The sequence below is a fragment of the Trichoplax adhaerens genome, genomic scaffold, assembly GCF_000150275.1.
Source record: "Trichoplax adhaerens TRIADscaffold_2 genomic scaffold, whole genome shotgun sequence".
Taxonomy (NCBI): Eukaryota; Metazoa; Placozoa; class Uniplacotomia; order Trichoplacea; family Trichoplacidae; genus Trichoplax; species Trichoplax adhaerens.
Window position 1 is genome coordinate 7,503,280 of NW_002060944.1, and position 20,324 is coordinate 7,523,603.

At 31.1% G+C, this 20,324-nt stretch overlaps 2 protein-coding genes across 2 annotated transcripts; both read left to right on the top strand.

Annotated features, from left to right (window-relative positions):
• Window positions 1-133: 133 nt before the first annotated feature.
• On the top strand, window positions 134-8,277 carry TRIADDRAFT_53750 (uncharacterized protein; the record flags this gene model as incomplete). Its single annotated transcript, XM_002109543.1, has 17 exons — window positions 134-209; window positions 1,985-2,351; window positions 2,497-2,569; window positions 3,844-3,922; window positions 4,249-4,520; window positions 4,625-4,776; window positions 5,318-5,465; window positions 5,561-5,722; window positions 5,907-6,070; window positions 6,216-6,315; window positions 6,555-6,652; window positions 6,779-6,889; window positions 6,974-7,049; window positions 7,184-7,314; window positions 7,481-7,513; window positions 7,926-8,004; window positions 8,158-8,277. The coding sequence occupies 17 exons, from the start codon at window positions 134-136 to the stop codon at window positions 8,275-8,277; spliced, it is 2,241 nt and encodes a 746-aa protein (XP_002109579.1).
• A 4,789-nt stretch (window positions 8,278-13,066) lies between these two features.
• TRIADDRAFT_53751 (uncharacterized protein) lies at window positions 13,067-18,896 on the top strand (the record flags this gene model as incomplete). Its single annotated transcript, XM_002109544.1, has 17 exons — window positions 13,067-13,145; window positions 13,554-13,908; window positions 14,105-14,171; window positions 14,334-14,412; window positions 14,480-14,751; window positions 14,837-14,988; window positions 15,177-15,324; window positions 15,941-16,102; window positions 16,312-16,475; window positions 16,584-16,680; window positions 16,849-16,946; window positions 17,049-17,162; window positions 17,498-17,573; window positions 17,980-18,110; window positions 18,247-18,279; window positions 18,371-18,496; window positions 18,806-18,896. The coding sequence occupies 17 exons, from the start codon at window positions 13,067-13,069 to the stop codon at window positions 18,894-18,896; spliced, it is 2,244 nt and encodes a 747-aa protein (XP_002109580.1).
• Between the last annotated feature and the right edge of the window lie 1,428 nt (window positions 18,897-20,324).

Below are 20,324 nucleotides of genomic sequence, written 5' to 3' on the forward strand. Positions count from 1 at the left end.
GCTTTTGCTGTAAACTTAACAAGTATTTTAACATAAAATTGGGCGACTATTGGACTATTTTTATCTCTAACGAAGAGAAGAAAGAGTCGATTAACGGTAAAATAATCTTTATTTCAGATTTCTATCATTTATCATGACTTCACGAGTTTATCCACGCCAAACGTCGATCGAAATGAAGCCACGAAATGGCCCACCTGAATACAATCGAGGTAAGATTTGCTTTATTTGACTAATCATTATAAATTGATTATTGAAAAATTAATTTTTTCCTTACTTCGATGACAAATAGAGATATAGTTAACATAACAAGAGGATAGCATTAAGTTAATAGCCAACTCTTACTGAAATACATAGGATTATCACACTCTTTAGAATTGAAATATTAGTGTTTCTATTTCCTATGTCTACAAACACCCACCAAAGTTAAAAGCATCCACGATCTTGTCTTAACTACAATCTATTACAGTTGTAGAATGTAACTGTAGACAACATGGTGTTAAAAAACTATCAGAACTAAGAAATAGCTTGTTAAGTTCAATGATTATGCAATGGAGACCCTATTGATTAGCAATATTCATATGCTGTCGGTACTCATTTTTCATCAAGTTGCAACGAGAATAACATTATCCGACTATAAGTCGCTTTATAAAGAGGCTTTTATCCGTCAAGATCCCTTTGTCAAGTGATCATAAATTGATATATTAACTATACTTAGATAATGCTTACCTAAAGATAGCCTTCTCCATAACTATTACTTCGCCCAGTGTTAATAAATTAATATTCAAACTTCCTAGATACTGCTTTCCTAAAGAGCTGCTGTCTTCATCAATCTTACTTCGTTAAGTGTTAGTAAATTGAAATTTGAACAACGTACACTTAATAACGTATACTTATTAGACATTACTTTCTTGTTAAAAATCGTTTTCTCCTACAATATCACTTTTTTAGGTGTTAATAAGTTGCAAACTTAACTATACTTAGACACTACTTTCCTAAAGAGCTGCTGTCTTCGTCAAGTGTCAGTAAATTGATATATGAGAACGTATACTTACTAGACACAACTTTCTTAAGAAACCACTTTTCTCGTTAATGCGCTTACTCAGTGTTAATAAATTAATAACTAAACTATGCTTAGACATTACTTTCCTAGAGAGCTGCTGTCTTCTTCAATATTATTACAGTACCAGCAAATTGATATTTTAACAACATATACTTAATGCATTATGCTTATTACACATTACTTTCTTATTAAAATTGGGATACGTATCTAAGCAGCCTTCGCTACCACTTTGGATACATTTAAATAGTATTATTTTTGCTTAAAACCTCAGTGCGTTGTAGATATTCAATCAATGTAGATAAAATTTTACGATCCTTGGTACAATATTCAAGTTCAACTCTATTGCAATAATCTCTAAACTCTTCAAGTTTATATTGTGATATTGAACTCATTTTTGATAAAATACTCAGGGCTCTTTTGATATGAGTATCCCTCAGTTTTCATCTTGATATTTTAATAGTGAACTTTACAGATATTTCATCCAATTCGTTCTTGACAGAACACTTAATCGTATTTGAATATGAGTTTTCTTCGTTTTATATTCCATTTTGCGACTTAATATTTAAATGGTTAACTTAAGAGACATCTTATCTAACTCCTATTTGACGGAGTACTTTGAGAATAATTCGAACATGAATATCTCTCTGTTTTTATCTCTATATTTTGATCATAAATTTAACGGATATTTGCATCGAAATCATCCCTAAGAGAATAGCACAATCTACTTTAATATTTCGACGGCTAGTTGAACGGATATCAACTACAATTCGTAGCCTTCAATAGACTCTTCCAGCTTTACTGCATATCACTACTACCATCCAAGAATTAACCAAGTTTAAGAGTGAACTCTGCTGAGCAGAATATCCAAGTTCTTATTTTCTATATTCCATTTCATTCATATCAATCCTGAATTCTTTCTATTAGAAATATCGCGATCAGAATTGCCTGGCTCACCCATGCATGATGAAACTAAACCGAATAAGCCTATCTTAAGGCATACTGATACTCGCACTGGTCTGCAGAGACGTAAAAGTTCTCTCTTAACTCAAATGTTACCAAGTCGACAAGCTGTCCAATCAGTTCCTGGTGCTAACTTAACACGTAAAACAATCGAAACGGAAAGGCGCCGTTCACTAGCGGCTCGATCATTAAGTCGTTTCCGATTGCAATCTGTGCCTGACGAAGCAGAAGAAGAAGAAGAAGATCAAAGCAATTATCACGAAAATCGCGTGAAATCAGGATTAGTTCGGCAATATGCATCCAGCATAAAGAAAAAACGTGAAGAGTATCAGTAAGTAATCACATCTAATAACATTAGCAACGCTATGGCATAGCTACTTTGAATAAAGGGATACATTTCCCTTTCCAATACAAGGTTGTAAACTAATTACAAAGAATGAACAGATAATTTTTTTTATTTACCTGGGTTAAAATAGGAGACTTCAAAGTGAAATGGCGTCAAAAAGGCCTCATCATATTCATAAAAAATATGGCGCAGTCAAAGATTTGGTAGGTTAAATAGCTTATTGCTAACTTAGAGTTTTCTAAGAATTCGATAGAATGATTCTGACTAAGTACAATTTTTAGCTCAATTTTAAACGATTCGTCCATTCGATAATGTCTTACTGAGTTCGCTACAGCGACTAGTTAAGTCTTAAAGAATTGGTATCTATTTTAGTGTAGTTTAAAGTGATGGATTAATCGATGTTTACCTTAAATTAAAACGAATCGGAATCCTTGCTAATCGATCTATTCACTTCTAGCTGGATCCAACCATGTCCAATACCCTCTACCGATTATTTTCATAATTATTAATTATATTTTCAATAATCAGCTACAAATAATAGTAAAGACCCTATACAGCTATCAACTATTATTCGCCCATAATGGAGATATTAACCTCCAATATGATTTAATCAATCCGATTTGCAAACTATTTCCTATCCCGTTACGATATCCTTTCACTAATTAATTATATAATATAGTATGCTCTTATGAAATTGATATTTATTATACTATAATTTAGCTTTATGAATTCACTTTGACCCTCATTTTATTAACCTTTGGAAGGAATAATCTAAATGATGATCGCGAAACTAGCCCCAAATTAGTGACTAATTTACTAAATGACATTAACATCCATTTGTAAGCCAATTTCTTTCTATCCATTTATAATTTACCATTATGAATTAATTGCGGTAGCCAAATCTGTCAGATTAATAAAGCTTACAGGAAATAAATTGAAATTATAATTGCTAAAATAGCCTCAAATTAGCGGTTAATTTACTAAACGTTATCTAAATCTATCTGTAGGCTAATTTTTTCTAACTGCTTATGATATAAAGTTGTGAACTAATTATAGTAGTCAAATCTGATCAAACAGTAAACCCTTTATTACTGTAATTTGAATTTGGATTTATTTATAATCTACTTTTCTTAACCTCCATAAATTAATATAAATCAAATGGATAAACGCTGCAATTTAATTTGATCGTTTCCTTCCATGAATGACATAAATATCGTCAATTAGGCACAAACCTTGCTATAAATTTTATAATAATTCGACTGTAAATTAGAAAAAATCGATGCCATATTACTTTGTCAATCATTATCTAGAATACATAAAAGCTTTACTGTCTATGAGCTACAATATTCGCATACAAATTAGTTCCTATTTTATTTCACATTTTCACCTATGAGAATATGAATACGCATTAAACGATGAAACAGAAAAAAAAAGTTAGATTTTAAATTCTCACGTACATCTTTTTCCCAATGTATAGAAGTGGAAATTATTCAAGCAAAGATTGAAGGAAAACTTTACTTTTACACTGTGGAAATCGCATTTGAAAGAAATTGAAGGTATTGATAGATTATTTTAGTAATTAATCATGGTGACTATTACACTAAATAACTACATGAAATTTATCACTATAAATTGTAGTTTTATTCATTTATACCGGTATCCTATAGCTAGAATATTTAGCTAGAAAATCACGTAGAATAAGTGTGCAAATAATTTTTCATAATGTTATCAATTTTTATTCGTAAGTGAATTCAGTTGAAGGTAGAATCAGCTTTAACTTGAAGCCTGCTATTTAAATCTAATATGCAAATTATCAAGTAAACTAATATTAAGTGTTATAAGTGTAGCTAAAGGCTCTTACCTCCTTTCATCTCTTTCCTAGGTCAATTTGGCAATGGCGTATTATCCTACTTCATCTTCCTCAAATGGTTATTCTTCCTTGATCTTTTACTCGGATTGCTTTGGTTTGGTTTTATTTGCATACCCGAATTTCTATTAAATGATAACGTGATTGTTAGCGCCGATTATGTCACCTTTAATGTATCTCAAAGCATTGCAGCGACAGCATCAGGTGCTGGCATCTATTGCAGTTCGGACTATATCACAAATACCACTGCTAATACCAACCTATTTATTGTTATTATTAGCGGTAAAGTAAGTGCCTCCTTTCAATTATTTAGAATTATATCGATACAATTTATCTTCTAGTTAATCTTGTTACTAATGATGCTAAATTTATACTCATTTAATATTATTAGGGACAAATGGAATGTAGCCAACTCTTTTATGGCAATTATACTGCTGATGTTGTTCATACATCTGGGGTAGCATCGTATTTCAACGTTCCATTCGCCTACTTTATTATTACTTTAATCCATTTCGTCTTGAGTTTGATCCTTGTTGCACGCAAGTAAGTTATTGGACAAATATTGATATGGTAGAATTTACTTATGATTCATTATTTAAATTTAAATTTAGATTATGTCCTTATTTAATTAAACTCTACCATTTTGAATGTGATTCTGTACCATCAATATGAAGATTATTATTATTATTGCACTTGAAATATCGTATTTGTAAACTCAAATAATTTGTAATCCAGCTCTCTATTTAGATATACAGAGTTATACTTTCTTGTTCTTGAAAATACCATAGTTGTTAACTATAAATCATTGCTAATCCAGCGCTCTTTTTTAAATATGAAGGATAATACTTGCAGTTAGAATAATATAGCTATAGACTGCAAATCAATTCTAATCTAGCTCTCTTTTAAATAAAGAGAGCAATCAATTTTTGCACTTGGAATATCATCACTGTAAACTATCGTTATTACTAACCCAGTTCTCGCACTTTAGATTTAGACAGTAATACTTTCTTAAAATTTTAAAACGGAGCACATTTATAAACTATAAATCATTCCTGATTCATGCTCTTTCTTTAACTCCTATTAGCGCTTCAGAAACTTACAGAAAGAGTTACATAGAAGGTGGTGATACTATCCATCAGTACTGTAATAAAATTTTTGGCGGATGGGATTATTGCGTTTGTGAAGAAAAGGCGGCAGAATTAAAGAAGAAAAGTATTGCACACGATATTAAGGTATGTACAATGGATAAAGTACTATGCAGCAACCAATACTGCAAAATTTCCATCTCTAGCGAGATCATAAGTAACAATCATTGCTTTATCCTCAGGTTGATTTAGCTGAAGAAATTCGAGCCATTAAAGCTAAGCAGCGAAGTAATGGAGAGAAACTTGTCATTTATTCCAAGCGTCTGGTATTAAATATCGTCATTCTTGGCTTGTTGTGTGCAGCAGGTGTTGCAATTTACTATGCAGCTAATGAGACGATCCAGGTTTGTCAAATAGAATATATGACTTGATGGGTTAGCGTAGTAAAGTAGGAGGTAGTTACTAAAGGATTATTGTTATAGAGAGAGAGAGAGAGAGTACAGTACCGATAAAACCTGACAGCAATCAATTTGGATAGAAGATTTTGACTGTTGAACTAATTTGCTAAATTCTATTTCTTGGTTACAGAGTCAAACGACCAACGCCAGTTCCGGTTTCTTACAATTATTAAGGAATTATGCAGCATCGCTAACACTTTCTGCATTAAATATTATCCTGCCTTGGTTCTTTACCTTACTTATTCAATATGAAAATTATAGCCCAAACTTTGAAATTCAGCTTACTCTAGTCAGGTATTAGATAATGACCATAATATCCTAAATTCTCTAATAAACGTCAAGCTCTAACGTATGGACAAGATTGCTTATATCATGTCTCCTTCCAAAGCAAGTCATGTTTATCCTATCCTTAATGCTATTTCCTCCATATTTTTAATAGAACTGTCTTTCTCAAGTTGGCTTCGGTAGTCGTTTTGTTAGCATCATTGTTCGCAGTTACTCGTACAGCAGCCTCATCAGGTGGATCAGACACTTTACTGGTTAGTATCTGCAAGTAATTAATAGTATGATTAAGAAATCTTATCAGGAGTGAATATAGACAGTAATAGCGTCCAATTTTTAACAACCATTAACTAAGAATAAAACGACAACGTTTTTCCAGTGTTTTAGCAGAAAGAAATATCTCTTTCCATATGCAAAGTCATGATTTCAGTAAATGTGCTTTTAATTAGATTGTGTAAATCATGTCCAGTTAATGGTTATAAATTGTTTTTGCTAGTGCTGGGAAACTTATGTTGGCCAGGAATTATTCAAGCTCGTCATTATGAACTTTTTAGTGGTTGTCTTTGCAACTATCCTAGTCGAATTTCCTCAAAAGTAAGTTGATTTTTTATTCTTGACTGGCGATTAAATAATGTGCATTGCTAGTAAGCTAGTTTTTTAATATTCTCATTTTCACTATTTTGCTAAATGTAATTAATCAAAATATATTTCATTATATAGGCTTGTAGCAGATAAGGTTAATTTCGAAAACTGCTGCCTTCAAATAAAAAGACCTGAATTTCAAATCCCTAAAAATGTACTAGATTTAGTATATGCACAAGTACTCTGCTGGTAAGATACGAATAATATTTCGGCTGAAAAAATGAACGATTAATCTTACAGTTACCCTGTTCTGTCCTCTATTCTACAACATAGGCTTGGTGCTTTCTACTGTCCCATGGTTCCCTTAATGGTTGTTGCTTCATTAATTATTATATTTTATGTTAAAAAGGTAAACAAAAATGGAATATGGAATATGAAATTAAAATATTCCTTCAGATTTCCGACGAGAGCGGAGCTTCTTGGATATCAGTTGCATATATTTTGCAGTGCTGATTTTGTTTTCTTTCCTTAATCCTATTGCAGATTAGTCTTGTGTATAATAATCAGCCATCGCAGCGCCCATATCGTGCATCAAAATCCAATTCATTCTTCATGTTACTTTTAATCATCTCCTTCTTCTTGGCGGCCTTTCCAGTTGGCTATGGTTGGACTAGGTTAGTAGCTAAGATAATACTGAATTGTACTTGATCATGCTTTAATTAATATAAAATTTTCCTTTGATTTTGTACTGTAGCAGAGAGCTTATAATATTCTCTCTAATAAGACAAATAGATCCATGTTATAAAATAGCTAAGCTGTCTTTAATTATCTTGCCTCTAGTTTAACTCCTTCCAAGCAATGTGGACCATATAGGTAAGATTTTCTTTTGAATCATACTATAGCCGTATTGTAAATTGCATTTTCAAGTAATGAAATATAAAAATGATATATATTCCTTTGTTCCTTGAAATCTTGTGTATAGGAGCCAAACAACTGTGATTACCGCTATTACTACCATTATGAGCAACAATTTACCTTCAGGACTTTGGAACTTTATTAACTTCATCTTCTCAGCTGGATTTGTCATCCCATTAATTCTAGTGATGTTGTAAGTAATAAACTAAATTGTATTATCTTTCCATATGTAAGCAAATCCACTAAAGTTACCGTATCATCGAATCAATAGCTTAAAATTATTTCCAACTCTATAGCAAAACCAACCTTAAGATTCAGTTCGAAAATCGCCTTTCTAATATATATGTAACATTTTATTTTTTTCTTATAGCTTGGGCATATACTATTTCCGGTCGTTAGCTAGAGCTCGTAGTCTTAAAATTCAATTATTGAAAGAGCAGCTAGTCATGGTAAGGATAATATAGATATTAGAATTAATTGTGGAATTTTTAAGCCTAGGCGGAAAATAACTATGATCATGCATAACCTTTAGTTTTGAAAATATATAAAATGAATAAATTGTATGGTATCATAACTAATCAATGATGAAATATAAATAATAGGAAGGAAAAGATAAATCTTTCTTGCTAGAACAAATCAGTAAAGCAGAAGGTTTAGATGAAATTGAAGAAGAAGGTGAAGATAATTATAAAAATGTTAAAATGGAGGAAGATCGAGTTTAGTTTTTGTTCTGGCTCGTTGAATTAAGCTATATATAGATATATAAGACTGTAATAGCTTGCTTAATCTAATTATAATTGAGTTTGTTGAGGTTGATTACGTTAGGAAGAGTTACGACTTTGACTGCTTTGACAGCACTGCTTCTGGAGTGCAGCTGCTTAATTTTTCCAACTGCTGTATTTTCTAACATTAAAATTTCTTTCTAAGAGAAGGCCAAATCTATAATGAATTCTACTTTTAAGAGTATAACAAGGCAATTAAAATATTGCTGCGATACATTTGTCATCAAAGTTAGATTAGCCTGTTAATTATACCTGTATTGATTTTATATATAGTCGATAAATAATTTACATTTATCCTCATCTTGCTGACCTGTTGTGATTGGGTTACTCGTGTTTTATGGCCAGACTAAAATTTTTCTTACCGTAATATCGTTTTCTTACTTTTTATTATATATCCCTTAACAGTAGCAGCAGTATAACTGCCATTCGGGTTATTTGGACGTCATAACGCTTTAATGCCCGTGATTTAATTTAATCAATGTAAGAATAAAATGTTAATTTTAAAGTCTATTTCAGGAGTGTCGATCTTAAATGTAGGAATATATTCGAGAAAAACGATAGAGAGATCATCAAGATTTTAGGCAGTTAAACATATATTTGCGAATAATTATTCTCAAGCCATTGATTATTACAATATCTTTTGCGTAAAATACTAAATGAACCGCATGTGCAAGAGTCAATCTTAAAATTTCCTTATAATATTAAATACGTAGCCGAGTTTACAGCTCTTACCAACTGCAGTAAATAACTGTCTAGTAAATCTACGGATATTTTCACAAGAAGTCAGGGTAGATTAGCGTATTCGAATGAGTTGGATTTCTTAAAATAGACTGCCCCCGTGAATCTATAATATACGGCCACCCTAATGAAACACGGACCCCTATTCCTTTTCAAAAATTTCGCTTTCTATTAGACAATTATTAGCACAGAAAGTCCTTTAGTTTTAGTTATAATACTTTATAGTTAATAAAAGAGTATAAATTGACTGTATTGGAGCACACTCATAGGTGTTAAAGAGAGCGGATACTTTTCATAATAAGTGATGACTGATGAGCATATTAGGATAGATTTGGCTTTCAAATTATGCTAAAAAGGAATGGTTGATTGCGTATAGGCATGAATTCGATTTTTAAATGAAGTTGTTTTGTATTACAAAACATCACAATATCAAATAGGTTACAAGTCATATCTTAATTTTCTTTTGAGATTCTGATATTCCATAGTATATGAAAATTGATAGATTAATTTAAATTGCGCGGTTGATTTACAGATACCAATAACTTTTATCATGACAAGCAATGCTGAATTAGTCTATAGTAGAAACTAGATGATATTCTTAAATATTTGTATTTGTACATGAATAACATTTTGGAAACAAGAGCTTTCCGTAATAAATGGCAACAAATCAGTGTCTAGTAGATGGAGATTCGATCTTCAAGTTATGTTGCGCATATTGAAGAATGTCGCAATATTAAATAGGTCATGATAAAATAAATAGATTTGCTTGTCAGGTTATACTATTCCATGGTATATGAATAACCGATAGATTCCGTGAGTTGGATTAGATTACAGAATTGACTTACAGACTGCAATAACCCTCTTTATGAGCGGTATAAAATTAGTATATAGGGGTATATTAAACTGCTAAAAAAAATACTATTTGTAACAAAGAATATCATTCGTAAATAAGGATAAATGATTTGATGATATGATGTAACGGTAATTCTTTATTTTACCTACAAATCAAAATTGATATATCATACCGTTGGTTTGTTGATCTTTTGTTGTTAAGAGTTTTAAATCATCATTATCTAGTCTCTTTAATGTTATACCAAACCTGATGGTTGATACATATCTGGATAAAATTGAAATTTGCAATACTTAGTAATTAGATCAGTATTATTTTGTTGCCCTATCTTTTACACAATATTCGTATCTCATAATATCGGCGCATAAATTAGGTTAATAAAGCAGAACAGTCTATACAGTAGATTACCTCATACTATAGACCCATAAATTGACCGGGTAGATAGGAATACGATACGGCAATTTTATAAAATTGAGAGACTAAATCAGTATTACTTAGTCGTTCTACTTCTTGTGTGACTTCATATACTAGAACTGCATAGAATTGAGCAAAGAGTTTATTTTCTATAGTCATTTCTAACCTATCATTTCATATTCTAGTGGTACTAATTAGATAATCGGGTCGGCATTATTTATAGTTAGCTTCTATATTTCCTACTCCATCTGTCATGATAGAAACATACTGTATATAAAATGTTCAATTAGACCTAAATTATTTAACCAGTCTGTTTTCTGTATAATTTGTTAGGATAGTTTGATGTCTAAATTGGCCTTTTGTAAAGTCGATTGACCTTGTTGATCAATGGATGCTAAATTTGGAATTCATTAATTAATAATGAAAGCTATACTGTAGTCTTATGGAATAGAATAAAAAGAGAAAACAAATTGTATTCTCTTCTATTGGTTGAATACAGTATGAACCTTTACAATATTTCTCAATTTTTAAGATATAAAAAAATTTTCAACACATACAATCTCTATTGGGTATCTACCTTTATAAGATAGGATATCATTGGGTACAGTTTAAAGATATAAGCTACTGGAACCAATTGACGGTACGTTGTTCTGGAGAGAGAAATGTAATTAATAACCTTTTGATATTGATTACCCGGTATTGGCTAAGAACATTCTATCAAGGTTTTCGGAATACGAGTGATCTGAAGTATTTTAAAACATTATTCTAATTGTAGGGCTATACTAATTGAAAAGGATACAGCCATTACAGCCTACCTAGGATTGTTATTTGACATCGTAGCCGTTGACGGTATGCTGTCGTTCTGATTGATTAAAGGAGAAATAAATTTATTATTATAAAAGATAGACTAGTCTAGAATTTCATTAGCCAAAAATTAAACTCTTACTCTGTCTTTCAATAACTTAGAACTGTTTCTAAAGTTTCTCATGTAATTGATTACAGTATTTATCTTGATCCATTTCGAAACTTGATCAATTTTTATTAAATTCGATGAGCAAAGATATCGAAATTTTGCTTTCCTTATCATTATCGTTGAACGTGTTTCAATCTGGGAAAATTATTATTGAGTTTCAATCTTGACCTATCAATCATGGCATTAATTTAATGTTGGGATTTCATACATCTCACGTAGATTAGAATGTCTAAATAGCCCCATAAATGATCACTGTTGACGATTATCACGTACGTCGAGTTGTACTTATAGAAGATGATGGGGAGTTCGAGGTATCCTGATTTAGGCTGTTTTTTATTTTAAATCTTGACTAAACACATGATCATAGAGACATAAAAATGAACTAAAATAGTATGATTCAATCATCATCATTACCATGCTCTCTGTCCTTAATACCTAAATGATCCCCTAAGTGATCAATCTTGATGAGTATAATCACATATACGTGTAAATGTATGTCTTAAATTGAACCACTTAGATTCCGGCGTATTTTTCTTATTTCTTACTGTTAAGATATTTGAGAATAGGATAAAAGCAATATAGAATATACTAGAATAGCATAGTTTAATCATCACAGGCCATGATGTTTATACCTGATGGCTGAATGATCTTGCAAATGATCATGTAGGTAAGTATAAATAATCAAATATACCGGTACGTATAAGCATTGATATATATTTTAAATTCATTGAATTTAAATTGAACCAACTTGATTCGGCATGCTTTTCTTGTTTCTTATTTTGACTTGAAAACAAAATAAAAAATAGTAGCATAGAACAGCGGCTAGAATAGCTTCGTTTAATCATCAAAGAATATAATATTTATACTTGACGGCTAAAATGATCCATAATGATCTTACTGCGCTCTTGCATCGTTCATTCCATCAGTCAGTAGCTGTAATCATTGAAGAATTCTACTATTCTTGAATGGAACGACCATCAAATGATTAGACTATTGATAGAAGAAATAATGATTCAATATTGATTGAAACTCTCTTGGTATTAGTGGCATTACTGTTATGTTCTTCAATAATAAGTTCACTCCGTGAGTAAGATTGATAACCGCATTTTATTATTAGTTGATCGGTATTTATAGCTACACGAGGTTACACCTCGATACGATTACAGTTTATACTTCGCACTACAATTAGTAACTTATCAGTCCGCCTTTTACAATGTTCTCTCACCTACTGTATTACAAGTACTACCATACAATCATCATATACGTACATAAATAGTGTTTCCTTTATTTATGCCTTTATGGTTAAGATATCGTATTTAATCTATTACTAACTATATATACAACAATTACTTTTCCTATCAGCGGGAAGGAGTTAAACTACGCTATAGAAACTTATCTATCTTGATAAGAAACCTTAATTGAAGCCAATTTTTGTGGGCCTATCTTCATTGAACGGTCCGTTCCTAACCTAGTTTTAAATGAAATACTAGATGATTTTTTGCCTTGTATCTACGTAGCAAGGACTTTTTATAAAGTGGAAAAAGAAACTAACTTAATTTTTCTACTTTATTGGATTGTTAGCTATCTACTGGGTAATAGATGACTAAGATCACGAAAATATCGTCAGTTCTCTACTTACCATTAAAATATGTAGATTGTAATTGTGATCGATTATTTTGAAAATTATAAATTAATAAGTGTGGAATTTTCCTTCTCTCTCTAGCAGACTTGATTGAAAGGACATCTCCTACAAAATGAGCTCATCTGTTCATCCACGGCGATCAGGAAAACGACAAAAAAGCACAGAAAGTCATCAGGAAATGATTGATATTGGTACGCGACTAGACAAACAGATGATTGCTATTAAAATCACGATGTACCTTTATCGATCTAATGAATGATAGAATAATTTGTCGGTCAATATTCTCAGTCTATATCTTATTACAGCTTTATATATACAAGTATATAAATACTTTAACAGTGAAACCATAACTCACGTTTTGAACTAGTGATCAAGACCAAACAGTTATAATAGAATAAAGATAATAAGAATATTTTACAGTTTATATCATTCGAAATCTCCTTTAACATCAGTTTTTAATACTGAGGATGTCGATGATAATATCCATTTAATGGATAAAAGTATCGTTTACTATTTCTCAGCTTTGACAATATCTGGCGTTGCGATTGCCTCGACTTTGATTCATGAATATTAAAATCTTTCAATGTTGAACCATATAGAGACCCCGCGATCTTCAGTACCTGGCTCAGTAACTCATGATGATGATATTCTCCTCAGTAAACCGACATCAAGGCACACAAATCTCCATACTGGTCACCAAAGTTCCATTATGGCACGGATGCCAAGCCAACAAGCAATCCAATCTGCTCCAGGAGCCAATTTAACTCGAAAAGATTGTCATAGACGTTGGGTTCGATCTAGTCGATCAGGATTTCAATCCATACCTAACGATGAAAGGGAGGATCAAATTGAAGATGTTGAGGATGAGGATTATAGTCATGAACATCATGAACATAGAGCCAAATTAATTAAGCAATACGCTTCCAATATGAAGAGAAAACGTGAAGAATATCAGTAAGATTTCTAGTTTTCTTATAGAACAAAATTCAGATCGAATTAAAATATTCTCCTTACTCTAGATCAATTTCTGACATATACAATTATATATACAGTATCTCTCTCTCACCCTTTTTCGAGCTATTTTTAATTCAAGTATGTCACTATCAACTTGATTCAAACTTGCTAATGGGATCATCTATCGATATTTAAGGAAATTACAAAAAGCTACAGCATTGAAATATGGAAATCAAGGTCATCGTGATAGAAAGCAAAAAGGGGTAAATTCTATAGATATTGTAAATAGAGACTGTTACCTTGCTTGACTAACTTTATAAATAACTGGTGATAGAGCTGAAATGCCCTATAAGATTTCGGTAATAAGTTTGCTAGCTTTTAAGTAAATAGAAGTTAATTTTTCCCTCTCTTCCTATACAATGCAGATTTGGCAATCAGTAAAGCAAGGATTTCATGAAAACTTTAGCTTTAGCTTATGGAGATCACATTTAAAAGAAGTAGAAGGTAATATCGATCCTAGTTAGTCCATAACTGCTGCAATATGAATTATCATTTATATCAATATCTTTAGGCCAATTTGGCAATGGTGTTCTATCCTATTTCATCTTCCTACGATGGTTATTCTACCTTAATTTAATGCTAGGCTTAATGTGGTTTGGTTTTTTATGTGTGCCAGAAATTCTACTTGCCCATCGAAACGTGGTCTCTTTTGATTATGCTACCTTTAATATTTCTCAATCCATTGCTAACACCACAACAGGGGCTAGCATTTACTGTAGTCCAGATTATATCGCTAATACAACATCAACAACCCATTTGTTTATTGTTATTATTAGTGGCAAGGTAGTCTAGCATTTATGAACTGCCATTTTAATCTTCGTTCATGTTTCTTTTATCCGTTTCAATTTGCTTTTCTCCTCTATTTTAGGGACAAATGGAATGCAGCCAGCTCTTTTATGGCAATTATACCGCTGATGTTGTTCATACACCAAATATACCCATCTATTATAGTATGCCATTTGTATATTTTGTGGTAACCCTCGTCCATTTTATATTAAGTCTTGTCCTAGTTGCTAGAAGGTAAAATTTAGGTAGAAAATTCACCTTATATTAATAGATAAATTGCATAAGTTTGTTAGTCTACACGAATTCGATTAGAAGTAATAGGTAGATCTGTAGTTTAAATTATTTCTATCGATTTCTGCGTTGCTGAATTTTGGTAGGAAAAAATGATTACTAGATTTTACTTTCAACCTAATTTTATCCAGTGCCTCCAATGCCTATCAGAAAAGCTATATTGAAGGCGGTAGTAGTGTCCATCAATTCTGTAATAAGCTATTTGGTGGTTGGGATTATTGTATTTGTGAGCAGAAAGCGGCAGAACTGAAAATGAAAAGCATTGCACATGATATGAAGGTAATTTAGAAGTGATATTAATGTTCATTTCTCTGGTTTATTTACGGCAGACGGTGTTAATGATGATATTTTACGGCTTGTTATTTATCTATATTATTATTTACACGATAGTTACTCCGAGTGTAGCTTGTAAATTAGATCACTTTATTGTGTTACTTGTACTTATTTCCTTCCACTAAGAGCACTGCATGCTATCATGATACGCGAATTCTACTAGCTATATTAAAGGCCATAATCTAGGCTATGCTATATCACATAGTAAAAATCTTGCATAACCATATTTAGAGTAACAGAGCCTTTCCATATTAATATTAAATATTACATACTCATCTAATTACTTATTTTTACAATACTATACATATCATACAGTTTATAAATATAGTTCCTAACCATTAGATATTAATCTTAAATATTACTTTCTCATCTAATTTTACCTTACAATTATAGTTACTTATTTTTGACAATACTGTACATATTATGTACCAGGCAATGATTTCCTTTTAATCTACCGTCAAATATTAATACTATGCAATTAAAATTATGCAAGCTAAATTAATTAAAAAGAAAGCGGAGCTACCTAACTTTCTTTTGTGGCTTCCTATTTATTCTTCTTCAGGTTGATTTAGCTGAAGAAATTCGAGCAATAGAGTCAAAGTTGAGGAATAAAAAAGAGAAATGTACAATTTATCTCAAACGCATCCTTGTTAATCTCATCATCCTAGGCATATTAAGTGCAGCTGGTGCTGCTATTTACTATGCTGCTAAAGAGACCATCGATGTAAGCTATTTTCTCTCGTTGAATTCTAAAAATGGAAACCATAATTATCTACAACTAGTTAATCAATCTTTAATTTTCATTTTAAATTGTAATCTTTTAAAATTTTCAATCAATTTTTAATCATATTTTGCGATGTTTCTTCTCATCTCCAATAAAAATCCCTTCCTAATGCTTTTACTACTATTATAATTACGTTATTATTCTTCAAGAGCCAAACAACTTCTGCCAGCTCTGCATTTTTGCAGCTACTAAGAAATTACACTGCTTCGCTCACTATTTCTGGTTTAAATATTATTTTACCGCCTATCTTCAGTATTCTCATTTTATATGAGAACTACAGTCCGAACTTTGAAGTCCAGTTAACACTTCTCAGGTATATTCCCCTTTCGACTGTAATAGTAGAAAATTTGAAAGTTTTCGATCTTACATTATATATTTGTATACGACTTATCTCGATGATGATATAATCACTTTGAAATAGGACTGTATTCCTCAAGTTGGCATCGATCATCTTCCTACTGGCTTCATTATTTACAGTTACTCGCAACGCAGCATCAGGTGGATCAGATACTATTTTAGTAAGTAAAATGTTATTAGATTTCTAATTAATGATGCAAATTGAGTATGACAGGAATAGCTTGTGATATAATAAGGCTTAAGCTATCGTGAATTCAATTCACGCTCATCTCTAGTATTTGCTTACAATTTAAGTTAACGAATTATTCTCTAACATCGTTCTTCATTAGTGTTGGGAAACTTACGTTGGACAAGAATTATTTAAATTAGTCGTGGTTAATTTTTTTGTTGTTGTCTTTGCTACAATACTTGTAGAATTTCCTCAGAGGTATGCTTTGACACGTTTTTATCTAAGTACAGTAGATGTTTCGTTATTTGTAAGTATGAATAGTGTTATATATGTTTTGAACATGTTGGAAATTTCTTACAGATTTATAGCTGATAGGATCAGATCTCAAACGATATGTTGTATTCCAATCTATCCGCCCGAATTTCAAATTCCTAAAAATGTTTTGGATTTAGTCTACGCACAAGTATTGTGTTGGTAAGTAACATCATTAATAATATCGCATAAGGCGCTTGGTCTCTCCTTATCTATTTTCGATGAATTTAAAAAAAAGATTGATAAAAGTATTTAGTATTTTAAGATGTTCAATAAGACATCTTACATGATAGTAAAATCTACACTGCTACCTTCTGCCTTAACCTTATAGCTTTGTACTTGAAGATATAGAAAACAAACAATCTATAATATAATCTATTGCAATATGGCTGTGCTACTATATATTTTATAGGGTGCTGCTAAATTTTTAGCGGCTTACTTATAGAATTCTGCTAACGTCTATTCCATATCAATCTTATATTATGTTTTATAAATAGGCTAGGTGCATTTTATTGCCCTATGGTTCCTCTGATGATTGTTGTCTCCCTAGTGGTCATCTTTTACGTCAAAAAGGTTAAAAGATGTAGTTTCAATAAATTTTTTCAACACCATTTCGTAATTAAGAATTTTGCAAATTTTATATCATGATAAACTTCATCTATAATCAAGTTATAGGTCGCTACTACATGGTATTTAATCAATTATTCATTAAATTTATATGAGTAAAATTGAAGTAGAGTCTGATGTTAAATTACAAATTATATTATCATGATGGGCTTCATCAGTAATTATGTTAAAGATTGTAATTGCACAATTTATTGACTCGTTTCTTGGAGCAAATAGACATCGAATCAGAAATTGAGTCCGACATTAATTTATCAAATTTTATATCATCGAGAGAATAGATTTCTACTAAAAACAGAAAGAACCAAATATCATATCGTGTAGTGATACTAATACTATAATTTCTCACTTTTAGATCAGTTTAGTCTACAATAACCACCCGTCGCAACGTCCTTACCGTACATCAAAATCAAATTCATTTTTTATGTTGCTTTTGATTATTTCCTATTTCCTAGCTGCAATACCGGTTGGTTATGGCTGGGCCAAGTTAGTAAATTTATTATTATCGACTCTTCATTCTTCTTATGACTATTAAATGTTAAATAGTTGTATTCAATGGAGTTTTTGGGCTTTAATATGATTACTGTAACTTAGCTTACTGATAAATGATTTCTTTTATTAGTTTAACTCCATCAAAGCAGTGTGGACCTTACAGGTATATTGGATGGATTAGGATTAATAAAATATCAATGGTAACGCTAAATATGTCATCTAATTATATTAATAATTTCTTGTGTTTAATACAGGAGCCAGTCTACTGTTATTGATGCGATAACGATAATCGTAAAAAAGAACTTACCTACTATTGCTTGGGATATTCTCAGTTTTATATTCTCTGCCGGATTTATTATACCTTTGATCCTGATCATGAGGTAACGCGTGGTTATAATTCTTGTCATAATCAGCCATAGTCGCTCGATTGAAGAGTAAATTACACAGCTTACTTATATTGGTTATTTTTTACTATAAAATACTTTACATGATTAATTACCACAAGGAAGATTATTATCTCCAGCATCTTTACCTACTCCTGTACTTTTATGGGATATTGTGACATGAGATTTTATTATTTGGGATATAGTAGACTTGACGGTATACGAATTTAGTACCAAACTATTGCGTGCTTTTTGCTACTCTTCATTTCTATCCAAATCTCTTTCTTCATTCTCCTATTATTACAGAATAATTACAGCTTTTGTGGCTTTTACGCTACAATTACCTCCAATCGATATCATTATAACCATTTTAGCAGTTACTATAGCCAACTACTGAATAAGTACGGAAAAATAATCATTGGTTAAAATATTCTCTATGGTCTTTATAATTTTTTCTAAATCGGCTACGTGTATCGTATAGCTAACAGCTGTAGCTATTAGTATTGTAATATGATTTTAGGAATCAACCAGCTTTTGTAGCTTATCCGAATATAGAAGTAATTTTTTATAGGTTAAAATGGTCTGTCTATTCTTCATAATTTATCTAAATCAGTTGTATTTATGACATGGCTATCTAAGCATTTTTTCCAATCGAATATGCAATAATGTTATTTTTTTGCCAAACTGGAATATTTCTAGTACAAATTATTAAAATCTTTTTCTTAATTTGATGTCTACAAAGTAATTTTTATTATAGTTTTTAATACCTAGTATAACTTATTTGACTATACTAGTATTTTAAAATTATGTACTCATTTATATCTATCGTCAATATACATTTATTTTTCTCTATATATAGTCTTATACTTTATTACTTTCGATCCTTGGCGAAGGCTCGTATTATCAAAATTCAGTTACTGAAAGAACAACTAGTGATGGTGAGGATAGATTGATGGATATGCGTATAAATGTGCATCTAATTCAAATACATTTCACATTTTTCAATTTATGCTTAGCATGGACAATTTTAAGAAATCTTTTGTTTGCGTAATCTGATAAAAAATTGTAAAAAATGACTTTCTGAAAAATAGGAGGGAAGAGATAAATCATTTCTGTTGGAACAAATCGGTCAGACAGAAGAAAGATTACAAAGACTAATAGAGAATTGATCGTTGTTGTATAGGTGGTATTTGGGTATCCTACGATCTTTCTTCATCTGATGGCTATAATATAATTATAATTACTTAAATACAATAACAATATCAGCACAGAGATCATAAAATCAATAACACGTGTACCAGCGGCTATTTCATAGAATAATTATGCTTAAAGTCTATCAATATTTAAATAATTGACTAGGTATGACAGATTACGATACCGTATCTTTGTAAAAACTTCTTCTGCTTGTATATATATATATACATTCATTTATTAGCTGACTGTGGTCACTTTAAGCCTTCTTACCTTTTACAGTGTTTTACTATAGTACTATCGCAATGATTGGTGATATTTGGTTGTTATCTGCATCAATTTGAAACTAGCTCTTAGCTTAGCAACATTTATGACATACGTATACATTCTATATGTCCGACGAAAAAAAACTTTAACAGTGAATTATAGCAACAAATTGTAAATACGTGATGTGCAAACTTTACTTACGGTAATTTATTAAATTTTAATTTGAACATTTTTGATATTTATGTTTATCGTGATAGTGAATGTAATGCGGATTAAATCAAATTACGTACTCAATACATATCACCAAATAATGAGATTATCATTTATCATTTAGGCTTTACTTTTCATCTCTTACAATTCTTGAAAT